Genomic DNA, 16,193 nt, shown 5'->3' with positions numbered 1-16,193 from the left:
TAAAATAATGAAAATATCATCGCTTCACTAAATACTCAACTGATCTTTATTAATTACATTTGGTGCACAATTGTATCAAAAAGTTGTCCAATGCTTAAAATGGACGTGTTTCGTACAAGTTTACGTTGTAAACTTTTATTTCATATGACATTACCCATTAAAAGCTTAATGTATTATTTATTGTACGACTAATTCTATCACAGACCAAATGTGTCAAAATCTCTTAACTTCTTTCAATTAATCTGAATTATAAGGTTTATTTAATATACATTGTATACAAGATTACGAATACTGCCAGTGAAGATATCTACCCAGATGTCATTGAACCATGAAATTATTTGATAAGCTGTTATATAGCCGTATAAAAGCTGTGACAAGCAGCAATTAATTACACTCGAGAGTGTCTATTAATTACTTCATTGTAGACGGTAATCTATTCTAGTATTTTCTTTTCCATCAAGTTATCAAAAACTATTCAACCATACCCATATTTGCAGACAAAAACTACAAAGCAGCAGCTCCAGAGATAATCTCAATAAGTTCTCGCGTGATAACTGCCTGGCGCGTTCTATTGAACAGCAAGGTTAACTTCCTTATCATGTCTTCAGCGTTCTTAGTAGCATTGTCCATGGCCGCCATACGCGCTGATTGCTCCGAAGCCGCAGATTCTTTCAGGGCATAAAATAATAACGCTGCAAAAGTCCACTCAGCGTAGCATTCGAGTTGGTCATCTTCTACGTCGTCAAATGCAGACATGTTTGGAGCCGACTGTTAAAATTAGTAATTTACGTAAAGGGTCCAAAACAATTTGGTTCCATTAAAACACACACTCACTTTCAAACAACATACAAATATAATAGGAAATTAATATCAAATTTTTAATTTTCTACTACAGGACAAATATGTAGTACCTGCATAAAAATTTGAATCATTCATGATATCAGATATGTGCTGTGTGGCTACGGCACTAAAGAATTTAGCCTCCCTCTCTCTTCCCGTGGGTGTCGTAAGAGGCGACTAAGGGATAACAAGGTTCCACAACCACCTTGGAACTTAAGAAGCCGACCGATGGCGGGATAACCATCCAACTGCTGGCTTTGAAATACACACGCCGAAGACGGGCAGCAGCGTCTTCGGTGCGACAAAGCCCGTACTGCGGTCACCAACCCGCCTGCCCAGCTTGGTGACTATGGGCAAAGCACATGAGTTCACGTTATTTTTGGCGTGAACTTGTGGAGGCCTATGTCCAGCAGTGGACTGTATAGGCTGTAATGATGATGATGATATCAGATATTTTATATTATTATTGCATTTGAAGCTTTATTGCAATAAAATCGTTTCCTTTTATTTTTTCATCGATTAGAAAGAATTAGATCACATAAGCCTAGCGCAGTACAATACTGATTATATAGACATTCCCAGAGGTTTCAGCCTGTAATATCCCGCTGCTAGGCCTATGCGATCCTTCTCCTACATGTGGCAGAGGCTTATGCCTTTTCCACATGTAGGAGAAGGATCTGAGCTTAATCCACCACGCTGCTCCAATGCAGGTTCGCAGGTATATGCCCTATAATGAGTACCGATCGCTATCAGGTGTACACGAAAGCAACCGGGACCGACGGTCTGACGTGTTCTCCGAGGCGCGCTGGGGAAACCCATAAAGACTGCTCAAACACCCAGACCACGGCAAAACATCTGTATGGTCAATACAAATGTGCAAAACGCAAACCCAGCGCAACAGCCACAAACCAGTGCCGTGACCGTTGCACCAACGCGTCGTCACATTCAAAATTAGCGTCAAATATAAATGTTGCCTCTAATGCGCATCCAGCTTCAGCAGATTTTTCGGTTTCATACGGTCCATTGAACAACACGTCATCTCACATCGAAGTTTCCGTTATTTATATGAAAACAATAGAAGCAAATTATTTACTTCTCACTTCATGTTCATTTACAAGAACTGTATAAAGTATCATACCTCTATTTTGTCCTTCGTAAAAAAGGGCATGACAGTCAGCTCATACTTGACAGGGCTAAAGTATTTGTTGTAGTATATCTCGCCAACGTCGTACAAATAACCTGACTGCATGATGGCCGCTGATATTATTGAAGCATCTTTAAACACGGGAGCTATTCGACCAATCTATGTAAATATAATATAAAGAAAAAAGTAATTCGTGTCATTCAAAATACACTAGAATTATAGTAATACTAAATTTCTTTGTTGATAGTTTTTACGAAAAAATAATATAAATAAAAATGAATCGCTGCAATACTGCATTACTTACGAACGATTGCAAAAAATATATATATTTTTATTTGTGTGAATTTCAGATATAAAAAAAAGATAAAATTACAAAAAAAAAAATGCGGCATGTATTCTAACTGAACGAAGTAAATAAGGTTTTAACGCTATGAAACCGTGTCTCGCGGTATAAATTTAAAACACGTAGCTTTTTAGGTAAGTCGAACTTGTAGACTAGAGACCAATCGAAGTCGAACTTGTAGACCAGAGACTAGACAGAGAGACTAGAAAATTCAATCAAGAAAAAACTTAACGTTGAAATGTTCTTTGGTTCATTCAAATTGCAAACGTTTATATTCATTTTGGAAGAGTTATTACTTTTTAATCGACTTAAAAAAAGGAGGAGACTCCCAATTCGGCTGTAATTTTTTTTTTTTATATTACCTCAGAACTTTTTACCGGATGGACCAATTTCGTTGCCTGTCATGTGGTCCCATTAAAATTTAATCGAGATCTGACAAGTACTTTTGACTTATATCTAATAATGCGTTTTTACTTGACAATTTTTTCGACGACCTACATTGCATTACTTGTCTATATAATATTAAAGTCGGTTTTTTCTTTCGTTTGCGAGTAAACACTATTATTAATAGTTAGACTAGTTTTTGTACAATCTACAAGTACTGAACTACTTTTTCTATTATTTCTAGTAAAGTATATTCCAATAGACGTATCTAAAACATAAATAAAGTATACATCAATTGATTTTTTTTTTTCAAAATTATCTTAAGTAATTTTGAATTTATTTGATTTTAACAAGAAATCCTATACCATAATTCAATAGATACTTCATATAAATTACTCCTATTATCATAAACGATAAAAGCAACCTTATTCATGAATTGCGTCATATTTATTGTGACGACAAAACAAAACCTCCATTCAAGTCTAAAAACTGTTTCGCGTCCTTTATAGTTTACTTTTACTGCGAGTACTAATGCTTATTAAAATCTTTAATTCTATCATTTTTTTATATTTTATGTTAAATATAATACATTCCGATTTATCCGTGATTACTAGATTTATAATCATTTTTTTTTTCAACATAATGGTGTTCAACAAGTGAACATTAGTTCGCCCATTTGTCGTACTTCGCCTGCTAAACCGGGAGCTCTCAAACTTGTTACAGCTGTTGTTAACACAGCACCCTTGACCAATATATACTGTTGTGTCCAATCTTAATCTTTCTGACTTTATTTTTAAAAGATTATACATACTCTTGACATATTTTTCGCGTAATTAAGATATAAAAAATTGACCTGATTATCTTTTAAACCAAATATCTAACATAAGTAATATACATATTTGTATAAGGTTCTAGTTACATCTTTAACGTTAACGAGCATGTTTTCGCTGAACGCCCTTCTCAGCATAACTCGAGATTTGTCCCCAATGCAGACGAGTTTATGCGCTGCTGCGTCTGCGCTGCGCGTTGTCAAGCTGCGCCGGATTCGCCTTGCGACGCCAGTGTGTACACCACCGCAGAGACCTGATAATATATTTACAAATAAAACATTATCGAAACTACTCAACACAATTTCGAAGATTAATAATAACATCAGCTTATTTAAAAATGTGTCAACAATGATGTAGGTACTAACAGATACCCACCGCTCTGGGGTTTATATTTAGTAGTCAATATCTGTGAAATGGAAGCCGAATCTTTTACAAATTACGAGGCAATATTTTTGGTTTCGATAGACTTGACGCTATCACATAAGGTAATAGATATCATCTATGCTAGAGTTTGTTTGTTTGTTTGTTTGAACGCGCTAATCTCAGGAAATACTGGTCCGTTTTCAAAAATTCTTTCACTGTTAGATAGCCCATTTACACGACAACACAACGATGAAATAGAAAGAAGAATCAAAAAAGCTTGGGCGTCGTACTGGTTGGTCCCTTAAACATATTTTCAAATCACAAAAATGACATTAAACTGAAAAAGAAAGTAATTGACTCGGTAGTGACGCCGACTCTGCTTTACAGCTGCCAGACATAGCAGATAACTAAAGAAAATATGAACATGATACAGGTTACCCAAAGAGCAATGGAAAGGAGCATGCTAGGCCTAAAACTTAAGGATAAAATAAAAAAAACGAGACTATTCGATCAAAAACAAAAACAATTGACGCGGCAAAACTGGCATGTCTTCGTAAATGGCGGTGGGCCGGCCATATTGCGAGAAGCACTGATGGACGGACAGAAAAATTGCTGCATTGGTAGCCTCGAGACAAGCGCAGGCCGAGATGCTGGCGAGGTGGCGGGGACCACCTGGACGAGATTGGCGAGAGATCGTATTACACGGAGAAGGACGGAGGAGGCCTTTGCACAAAAATGGCCGTTCCAATCACACAGATAATGACGAACACAAACATTGATCACAGTAAAATGACATTTATATTACTGATAATGATGATTACTATTATTATAAACATTTTTAATATCATATCAAAATATTTAATTATTTAAGTTATTATACTACTATTATACCAATTAATGACATGCATGCAAATGGACTATTGTAAGATTGGAAATAAAGGCTATTATATTATTATTATTATTATTATGACCATCAGAAGCGGAGCACCAATGAAGAATATATTAAAATTGCTTTTTTTTCCTTTTGACAGCGTCTGCTGCGTGTGCTGCGTAAACAGTTAAGTGTGGGTTAAAGTTAGCGTTAGCCCAAAGTAACTATTCCGCGTGGACGAAGTAGTGAGCAGAAGCTAGTGTATGATAAATAGCACGTTATTAGATACATAACAGTGGAAAAGTAAAAGTAAACATTTTTATAAGCGTTTTCTTGCACTGAGGTTTTTCAGTAGCGTCTTCGGTGCGATAAAGTCAGCCCTGCGGTCACCAATCCGCCTCTGCTCAACGTGGTGACTATGGGCAAAACACATGAGTTCACGCCATTTTTGGCGTGAGTTTGTGGATGCTTTGTGAGATGTCCAGCAGTGGACTGCGATGGACTGAAGCGTGTTTCTTGCACTAAGCAATCTTGTTATGGAATAGGTGTAATGCAATAAGGGGAATTCTCCAAAATATCTGGTTTTATTATCAACTAGCGACCCGCCCCGGTTTTGCACGGGTGCAATGCTAATACTAAATATACTACAGAATGTCTTTATTTATAGTATGAAGCTAGCTTATAGCATGGTTGTTAACATAATAACAACGTTCAAATATGCGTCGTTAGATTACACGTTGATACAGAATGCGTTGAAGAAATAATGGTTCACTGCTCGTTCCCCGTAGGTGATAGCGTGATAATATGTAGCCTATATGTTGACCCGACTTCTTAATAATATTCGTGCCAAATTTGGAGTAAATCCAAGCAGTACTTTTTGAGTTTATCCCGGACATACATACAGAAAACAGACAAACAGACAAAAATTCTAAAAACTATAATTTTGGCTTCGGTATCGACTGTAGATCACACCCCAAGTATTCTTTTAAAAAAATATTCAATGTACAGTTTTGACTTTTCTACCATTTTATTATAATGTAATATAGATAATAATGTGTTATCATTTATACTATGACAAAATAAATAGTAAAATACTTTCTTAGATAAACTTCTACAAAAATAGAACTAACCTTTCCAAAATTAAATAATCAATAGAGCGAGATGCGTAAATCTTGATATTTGCGCGCTTAAGTAAATAAATTAACAAAGTATTCGCATTTATAATTAAAATTATGTGATATGTTTATATTTCTATAATATATCGGCCAACGAACTGAGATAGACAAAACACGCGTATCGATAATTGACTACCGTGGTTTCAAATTCAAGTACGATAATTTTCGGTACTAATAAGTAGTTTTTGTCTCAAATAATTGTACCTTTTGCAATTTATACTGACTAATCAACTAAGGATAACACGTCGTTGCAGCCGAAGAAACGAGCATTGCCTAGAAACAACTTTTAAAAAAGGGCGAAGCGTTTATAATATAAAAGTGCCAAATAGTTTACAATAACAATACAATAATTTCAACTGAGGTAGGGCACAGCAGGAATTTCCTGCTCAAAATATGGAGCAGCCCGACTGGGGTAGTATCTCGACCTTACAGAAGATCACAGCAAAATAATACTGTTTTCAAGCAGTATTGTGTTCCTGTTGGTGAGTAAGGTGACCAGAGCTCCTGGGGGATTGGGGATTGGGTCGGCAACGCGCTTGCGATGCTTCTGGTATTGCAAGTGTCTATAGGCTGCGGTAGTCGCTTACCATCAGGTGAGCCGTACGCTTGTTTGCCGACCTAGTGACATAAAAAAATAAATAAATAAATAAATAAAGTTGACAAAAAAACAAGATATTTTTTTAGTGTCCCTTAAAACGATACATTTTTATTATTCAATTCCCAGCTAATATACACCTATAGATGAAATTTTCTGTCAAATTTCGAATTTATACATTAAAAAGAGATAGAAAGAGTATTTCGTATTCAAAGTCGATTCGTTTAATATTACTATTATCAAACTAAAGTCACAAGTGTCGTGTCGATCAATTACTCCTAATTGAATTTTCTCGCTTGATACAATTCTATATCTCATTAAATTCATTTAAAATGTCGTCATGATACGGATTTTTATAGATAAATAATATAAGCATTGATTTTTCAAGTCTAATTTCTATTTTATTTTAATGAATGGCATTGAGATTCAAAAGAGAACTTCCAGAAATTCTTCAGGACTTGTGACTCCATCCACGCTGACATGAGCTAAATATAAACTTTGTACATAAAACAATTCCTTGAAATCGCTCGTCTTTTCGTTATGTATATATTTATATGTTTAAATAATTGCTCTATAAATTTTTCACTTCTCGGAGCCTTTTTTGTATATACTTAACAGGATCACGTTGCCAAAGTTTTTAAAAATCGAGTAATTTGTTTTTAATTCTTTTTTTAAGGCAACAAAAAATGAACTGCCTGTTATTTTTTATCTATATAAATAAAAGTGAATGTTGCTAAGTGAATGGCTGGCTGAAAACTCGAGAATGGCTCGACCAATTCGGCTAATTTATTTTTTTATATGTTCCTTCAGGCCCGGGGTTTTAATACGAAAAAAATTAAATAAAAAATTACTATTAACTTTTGACAGAACAAAGTTTGTCCGGGCAGCTAGTGATTATATAAAAACTGCAATGCAGCAATGTCGTAAGCCTAAGAAAATAACATTTATTAGCACGAGTTTTATACTTTGGAGCGGAAATGACAGGGCAGTCCACTTTTCGATTTATCTGATTTATCTTTGAAATTAACATACCTGCAACCTAAAAACTGTCTGGGCCAATGTTATCTTAAAGAAACCACGTGCAAAAGCCTTTAGTTCTGTAGTTCATTTATTGGGCCTATTGATAAGAAGGTTCGCACAATTTTCACTATATCATTACATAGTATAAAACAAAGTCGCTTCCCGCTGTCTGTATGCTTAGATCTTTAAAATTACGCAACGGATTTTGATGCAATTTTCTTCAGTAAATAGTGATTCCAGATGAAGGCGTATATGTATAATACATGCATAATATAGTAGTGGAATAATCATAGTTTATACAACTGTGCAAAGCCGGGGCGGGTCGCTAGTATATTATAAAACTTTAATTGGAAGTCTAATATATTTAATAATATTTTAATATATGTATATATATATATATTTTTTTTTCGTCGACCTACGTATATACTGCATATTATACCGCTATATTATCGCATATATTGTATTATACCGCATAACTTTTTACTGGGTGTACCGATTTTGATTATTTTTAATTCAAAAGAAAGCTGATGTTTACCATGTGGTCACATTAAATTTAATCGAGATTTGATTTCAACTTTTTGAGTAATCTTTGATAACGCGTATTTACTTGACTATTTTTTCGTCTGCCTACGTTGTATTACTTGTCAATGTAATTGAAGTCGTTTTTTTTTCGTTTGCGAGCAAACACAATAAAATTTTTTACTAAGCCTTGGACGAAAATATAAAAAGTAATGTGTAACAATAATAAAATTGATTGAATGTGAGCCTTTTAAGACCTTGATCTGCTCCAGTTAGCCGAATCGGTGATAAGATTTTGTATATTTACTATTTATGCTCAATACAACACAACCAGTACATTGAACTTTTGATTTTAATTAGATAATAATTGATTACTTTCACTAAGATTTGTTGACGAAAAGTTCAACAAACAAAAGTAATCAATCATTACAGCCTATACAGTCCACTGTTGGATATAGGCCTCCACAAGTTTACGCCAAAAATAACGTGAACTCATGTGTTTTGCCCATAGTCACCACGCTGGGCAGGCGGGTTGGTGACCGCAGTACTGGCTTTGTCGCACCGAAGACGCTGCTGCCCGTCTTCGGCCTGTGTATTTCAAAGCCAGCAGTTGGATGGTTATCCCGCCACCGGTCGTCTTTTTAAGTTCCAAGGTGGTAGTAAAACTGTGATATCCCTTAGTCGCCTCTTACGACACCCACGGGAAGAGAGGGTGTGGCTAAATTCTTTAGTACCGTAGCCACACAGTACTAGCCAACAAAAGTAATATGGCCTATCATATTGCCGTTTTTAATGAAATAAGTTGACGCACTTAATTCTATATTTTTATTTTTTTATTCAAAGTAATTACCCATGGAATCAATGCATTTTTGCCAACGTAGTGGTAACTTATTGATGCCTTTCTTGAAAAACTCTGCGGGACGGGAGGCAACGAACTCTTCAAAGGTATTTTGTACTGCCTCTCGGGTATTGAATTTTTTTTCCGCCAAAAAGTTATGCAAATTCTTGAAAAAGTGGAAGTCTTCATGGGCTAGATCTGGTGAGTACGGTGTATGACGGAGAACTTCCAACCCCAGCTCTTGTAACTTGGAGACCGTCTGCTGTGCAGTATGAGGTCGCGCGCTGTCGTGCAGGAGCAGCGGAACCGAGCGATTGACAAAAGCTGGTTGGAGACGTACGAGCTTCCCCATTATTGAGAGCACATTAAGAACTAATTCTTCACAGTAGACATCTGCAGTAATGCTCATTCCGTTTGGTAAGAAGCTGTGATGAATTACACCGGCTAGACCACCAAACAGTTACCATCACTTCCTTAGGGGTCATTTCTCGTTTAGGGTATTGTTTAGGTACTGAACCAGGATCTAACCAACTATTTGAGCACTTGCGATTGTCAAATAGAATCCATTTTTGTCACAAGTAACAATGCGATTTAATATGCCTTCCTTTGTGTGTCTGTTGAGCAGTGCAAGGCACGTCTCGACGCGTATTCACGCTGGCGTTCATTCATTTCGTGTGGCACCCATTTCTCGAGCTTCTTTACCTTGCCAATTTGATGCAAAATGACTAATATTGTTTTAGTGCTAACTTCGAAAACTGCTGCTAATTCAGCTGTAGTTTGAGAATCATCAGCCTCCACAATCGCCTTTAATTCGTCATTGTTGACCAAAATTTTCGGCCGACCACATACATGGTTCATTTCTTAGGTTCTCCTCATGGTTCTCTTCAAAATTTCCGGAACGAAAGCGAGCAAATTAATAACGGGTGGTACGATCGTTATTAGTGTTCGCAGCGTAAACGTCGTTGATGTTGCGTGCCGCTTCTGCTGCTTTGCTACCAAGACGGAACTTACTCCATAGTCACTCGAATTTTTAACATATTATCCATGATGACGAAAAACGTACAAATGCGATGTAAACAGAACGCTAACCATTAAACATATTTCATAGGTAAAAACCTATATATATATTATATGTAAAATTATACATATAATGTTCGTATGTATTAGGAAAAATCATTTGATCATTGTGTTTTAAAGCCAAAGTTAATAAATAGACAATATATAAAAGGATAAAAGGAGGCAAAAATTACCCGATGTGCAAGTCAATGAGTCGGCGAATTACTCGTAACACGTATCGTTCTTTACGCGTACATAGCATAAGTATATTATTGATAAATTAATACGTGAAGCTAAAACTATGTACCCATTTTAAGAAAATTACGCGGACGAAGGATTATGAAAATTTGTACACTTATAGTTTATATAGAGAAGGAGTGCAGTGTGCTAATATCTTTTAAAATTATGCAAAAGTACATTAAATCAATAAAATAAAAAATAAAAAAACGTTACACACACTACCAGGTGTTTGACAAACACACGCATATATAATCTTTTGCTTAATGTTCAAACTTATAGTTTAAACTAACTATGGTCGAATTTCGACCGCTGGCAGACCACTAGTATTGATAAATTCATACAATTAAAAGCGTATGTATTTCATACTTAACTTGTTCATGAATTACTTTATTGTCTACCAATAATTAAATTTACTCGCTTATAAAGGTTATGTGTACTGTGTGGCTACGGTACTAAAGAATATAGCCACCCCCTCTCTTCCCGTGGGCGTCGTAAGAGGCGACTAAGGGATAACACAGTTCCGCTACCACCTTGGAACTTAAAAAGCCGACCGATGGCGGGATAACCATCCAACTGCTGGCTTTGAAATACACAGACCGAAGACGGGCAGCAGCGTCGTCGGTGCGACAAAGCCAGTACCGCGGTCACAAACCCGCCTGCCCCGCGTGGTGACTATGGGCAAAACACACGAGTTCACGTAATTTTTGGCGTAAACTTGTGGAGGCCTATGTCCAGCAGTGGACTGTATAGGCTGTAATGATGAAAGGTTATGTACCTGTCCTATTAAAAACTAGTCCCTCGGTGTAGGGGTGTGTACGCGGGCTGTTATTTTATTAGACAATATTGCACGCCAACTGCGTATGCTCCGGTATACGCGCCTCACCCCGGGGTCAACAGCAGTCGAGATATCGTTATCGCTATGAAAATATGTTATTACTTCAACTGTAGTCCACGTGGAACGTATCTTAATATCAGAGCACAAATTAGCAGATATTATATATTCTGAAATATTTTATTGTGATTTAATAGTTTCAAAGTCAACATTTTTAGATTCCACTTAGCTTCATCTTTATTAGGTAGTTTCTATCTTGTGAATTCTACACTATTCTGTCATTGAGTGAGGGTTCAATTTGGTCTTTTAGTTAAGACATCTGTGGCGACATCAATCGCACGGCATATGAACTACGGAACTAAGAACTGACATATCCTACATCGTGATATCAAAGTTATCAGAGCGATTAATTATATAGACAAGAACCCGACAACAACCGTCGGGGCGCTAGCCCATGAGTGACTATATCCGCCTGGTTGGAGGCTCCGACCCTTTTCTGTAGTGGATGAGGAACGTAACATCCAGTTCCTCATACTCCCCAAACATCTATACAGTTACCTCTATCAGATGTAACAGCAACGTATATTCTTTTGAATTTCTTGTCTTCTTTATCTTCAGCCATTTCAGGAGTATCCTTAGCTGGTGGCTCCGAATTTGCTTTTTCATCATCTTCCTTGGTTACATTGGCTACTAATCGACTCGACTCATAGAACTTTTGCGGTCCATAACCAAAGGGTCGTGCAGAAGCTAGTTCGCGTTCCGCTTTTGTAAACCTAACAATATTTTAATTTGATAAGTTGATATTAATATATTATTATCAATAATTCAATACAACACAAGAATATTTTAAATTATACAACGTGTTATTAAACTAGCGTCCTTCCATGTAGCTTCGATATCAGAATCGACATTATAACCCAAATGTGCAACTTACTTGCTCAAATGCTTTAATAAAAATAATAATAATAATAATATTTTTTATTGCACAACATTAAAAGATATAAACAAAAGTAGTATAATTAGAGGAAGATGTACAAAGGCAGTCTTATCGCTAAAAGGGCGATTTCTTCAACACAACCTTTGGGTATAGGACAGCGCATAGAAAAGCGGTTAGGTTAAAAAATAATAAAATGTAATATTAAATAATCATTATCAATAAAATTACCATCGTGTATACGTCTTGTATTGTGTCAATGACAGAGTCACCAACGTGAATAGTTAAGTCGGTCATTCTTACCAGTCTTTTAACCCATGTCTTCGCAACATTTTTTTTCAAATGTGTCGAATTAACGCTACGTAATAACTTTCTACTGCTATATTTTTTTCACGTATAATTTCAGCTACGGTATGTCTCCATGTATACTTATATGGTCCTACACGGAAAGACGCAATTTTAATAACATGTTGTATAGACATGGAAAACTTTTTATATTCATTTCTTCTGCAGAGATATTACTTGTTTAATATCAAAGTTTCATTATAATTTAAAGTGAGAAGAAATAATTTAAATAAAATATGAGATTGTGTTACTTCATAATTGTTGTGAGTAGATAAAACAGCCTGTATAATTGTAAGAAGAAAATTAACAAATTAAATTAAATTTTTATATTATCTCTTACATAGCAAAACATCATCATATTGTTTTTCAATATTGACAAAAATAAATATAAAAAAAAAAAAAACTATATTCTTCATGTGATAACACTGATTACGTTGTTTAATGTAAATAATTAAATTTGACGACTGTATAATAATATTTACGATACGTCTTATCAAATAGTTTTTGCGGCAAATAGATATGACACAAGCAAATGATTAAAATATTGGTGTTATAGCTATACGATTGAACGCACATTCATTGAACAGCTCCGTTCAACCAAACGATAAAATGTAAATGAACAAAATGTTTGAACAAATTCTTAGCGCATGCCCATGCTCAGCTAACTAGGTATATCGATGCTTGTCGATTTTGAATTCTAGACACAAGAAACTATTCGTAAAATATATATTTTTTTAAACAATAAACAAATCATATTTTTGGTTATTAATTAAACTATTTTAAAGTACGGGATATAAATATAGAATTAAGGAATATGGACTGTACCTGAAAACTCATAATAATAATAAAAAAACTTATGACTATGTTTGGAAAAATGCGGTAGTGGCGGAAAAATAAATTAACTAGCGGCTTTTAAGGTAGGTAGAACTTTTTTACTTTAAGCATTTCAAATATAGAAACGACACTGCAATAAAGTATACGTTTACTAAAATGGAATTTTTATTCAATAAAAAAGTTTGCCGTTCAACCAATTAACTTTTTTAACCGACTTCAAAAAAGGAGGAGTTTATTCAATTCGATCGTATATATATATTTTATGTATATTTGGGGATAAGTTTGTCGTCTACAAACCGATTTTTTATGATTCTTTTTTGTTGGAAAGGAGATATCCCAAGGTAAGAAAACTAAGAAAACTAGGATCTGATGATAGAATCCCAGAGAAATTAAGGGAAATCCTCGAAAATCGTAGTGACACCTAGTGCGTTTGTTCTAATTGTTTTTTCGTCTTCTTACGTTGTATTACAATGTAATCGAAGTCGGTTTTTTTTCTTTTGCATGCAAACACAATTATTAAAAGACTGTTTGCAATTGCAACGCAAACCAATCTTGTATCAAACGAACGATTTCTAGCGAGTGTTAAAATATTACGTAATCGGACGCAAAAATAACTAAAAATTATATAAAAGTACAATTAATTGTGGCCTAAAATATGTATTAAGTCCAATAATATATTAAAGAAAATAAATTATGATAAGACTAGCTGATGTCCCGTTATTGTTTGCCCGAGATAAATATAGAAAAATAGTTGCTCTTATTTTAAAACGTTTAATATTTTATTAATTTATTTGCAGCTAAGAAATGTATTCAAAATGCAACATATTTGAATAAAAAAATATTACATACATGTATAAGAAATATAAGACGCTATACGTATAGAATCTGCAGGAATGTAAAATATTTTAATGATGTCTTAAATAAATTCAACTGAAGAAAGTACTTATTAATCTTTCAATTGGTAAAGCTTTAGATTAGGAACCATCGAGTTTTGGAATTTGGGGGTAAGAGGGGAGAGAGGGTCGGGGAGTGTTACCCCCGGTACCACTGCCACCCTTCGGAATACCATGGTTATGGAGATATTATGGAGATATCCAAGTTTATCATATATCATGATATCAAGTTTTGAGATTCGAAGAAGAATTCCGCAGCTTTCACAAGTTATGTTCACATTTCACACGTTATTCTCACATTTCACACGTTATTTTCGAACAGAAGTACATAAAACCGATCTCGACTGCACGATCAACAAACGACACAACTTACGTTACTCATGCTCCGTTCTGTAGCTTTTACACGTTATTCTCACTTTTCGCACGTTATTTTCACATTTCACACGTTATTTTAACATTTACACACGGTTTTTTAACAAACAATACAACTGACGTTTAACAACTAAGAGATAGATGCTTTAAAAAAAATGGCGCGCCACAGCGTTTCGCTTCTTGCCTTTAAAGCTGCAAAACGGAGCATGAGTGGCACTTCCCGCAGCGCCACAGCCAAGGTGGATTCAGACGCAGACCTCCAAGGTATTATAATAGCTTTAAGTTCTTCTTCTAATTTCAAAACTTTAACCATGGATATCTCCATAATATCTCCATAACCATTGGTTTCCGAATGATGGCAGTGTTACCTAGTGTGGCTTTCCCGCCATCGTTCGCCCTCCACCCGCCAAAACCCTATAATTCATCACTTCAGCCTATTGCAGTCCACTACTGAACATAGGCCTCCACAAATTCGCGTCAAAAATGGCGTGAACTCATGTGTGTTGCCCATAGTCATAGGCAGGCGGGTTGGTGACCACAGGCTGGCTTTGTCGCACCGAAGATGTTGCTGCCCGTCTTCGGTCTGTGTATTTAAAAACCAGCAATTAGATGGTTATCCCGCCACCGGTCGGCTTTATAAGTTCCAAGGTAGTAGTGGAACTATCTTATCCCTTATTAGCCTTTTACAACACCCACGGGAAGAGAGGGAGTGGCTATATTCTTTAATACCGTAACCACACAGCGTAAACCCTATAATTCGATGGTTCTTCATCTAAAGCATAGCCTTTTAATTTTAGTCCCTTTGGTTTGTAATGCTTTTACAACAATAAAACATTCTTTTTTTTAGTCTTCATCAATAAAGCAATTGAAGTTGTATTAGTAATGAGCAAAGAAACTGCGCAAAAAATCAAAGCTCTGTAAACCACACTGCTCAAATATTGAAGACACATGAGTAAGAATAAATTTATCTCTAGATATTTAAACGTCCTAGAGAAATTATTTATTTAGGTATTTGTATACTGACGATTGTTACATACTTGCTGGCTGAAACCATCTTCATCGTCTTTGTAATCTTTTGTATATTCTTAACCGACTTCAAACGTAACGAAACTTGTTTTAACTGCACCATTATGATAACACTACTATACTTTACTTTATTAAATAGAATAAACTTTTTAAATTATTGATTTAAAGCTAATTAATTGCTTGATTGGTTGAATCTTCTACATCTTTATAAGTTATGACTCCATTAGCTATGTAGGTTTGATATTAACTACTAATTGACTTGTGTCAACGGTGACACTTTGAAGTTAGTTAACATTGAAAGGCTTGTATTACAGCCAGTTACTATTTAATCTATTAACTGCGTAACAAAAAAACCTATTTTTACATAAATACAGTCCTTAATTTAGACCAATTTTTCTTTTTAACCGACTTCAAAAAAAGGAGGAGGTTACTTAATTCGACCGTATATATATGTACGTATGTATGTATGTATGTATGTATATTCGAGGATAACTTTTTTGTTGGAAAGGAGATATCCCTAGTTTGGTACCATGATATAGAAACCAGGATCTGATCATGAGATCCCAGAGAAATTGAGGGAAACTCTAGAAAATCCGCATAACTTTTTACTGGGTGAACCGATTTTAATGATTTTTATTTTAATCGAAAGCCGATGTTTATCATGTGACCACATGATAAACATCGGCACACACATTTAATTTCATCCAGGTCTGATTACAACTTTTGGAGTAATCTTTGA

At 35.2% G+C, this 16,193-nt stretch overlaps 1 protein-coding gene across 1 annotated transcript; it reads right to left on the bottom strand.

Moving 5' to 3' along the window:
• Nucleotides 1-504: 504 nt before the first annotated feature.
• LOC123668737 (ATP synthase subunit gamma, mitochondrial-like) lies at nucleotides 505-15,557 on the bottom strand. Its single transcript, XM_045602432.1, has 5 exons — nucleotides 15,466-15,557; nucleotides 11,609-11,823; nucleotides 3,631-3,794; nucleotides 1,979-2,143; nucleotides 505-768 (listed from the first exon to the last, which is right to left on the bottom strand). The coding sequence occupies exons 1-5, from the start codon at nucleotides 15,555-15,557 to the stop codon at nucleotides 505-507; spliced, it is 900 nt and encodes a 299-aa protein (XP_045458388.1).
• Between the last annotated feature and the right edge of the window lie 636 nt (nucleotides 15,558-16,193).

The sequence above is a fragment of the Melitaea cinxia genome, chromosome Z (genome assembly GCF_905220565.1).
Source record: "Melitaea cinxia chromosome Z, ilMelCinx1.1, whole genome shotgun sequence".
Classification (NCBI taxonomy): Eukaryota; Metazoa; Arthropoda; class Insecta; order Lepidoptera; family Nymphalidae; genus Melitaea; species Melitaea cinxia.
Note: the sequence above shows the minus strand (reverse complement) of the source record. Positions and strands in the feature narration are given on the sequence as shown.

Bases quoted from the DNA above. Each gene is read 5' to 3' on its own strand.
- LOC123668737 (XM_045602432.1), bottom strand. From the start codon at position 15,557: ATGGTGCAGTTAAAACAAGTTTCGTTACGTTTGAAGTCGGTTAAGAAT. The intron at 3,795-11,608 runs GTAACTGTATAG...ATATATTATCAG, and splicing joins TGCTGTTACATCTGATAGAG to GTCTCTGCGGTGGTGTACAC. The intron at 769-1,978 runs GTATGATACTTT...TAATTTTAACAG, and splicing joins TTACGAAGGACAAAATAGAG to TCGGCTCCAAACATGTCTGC.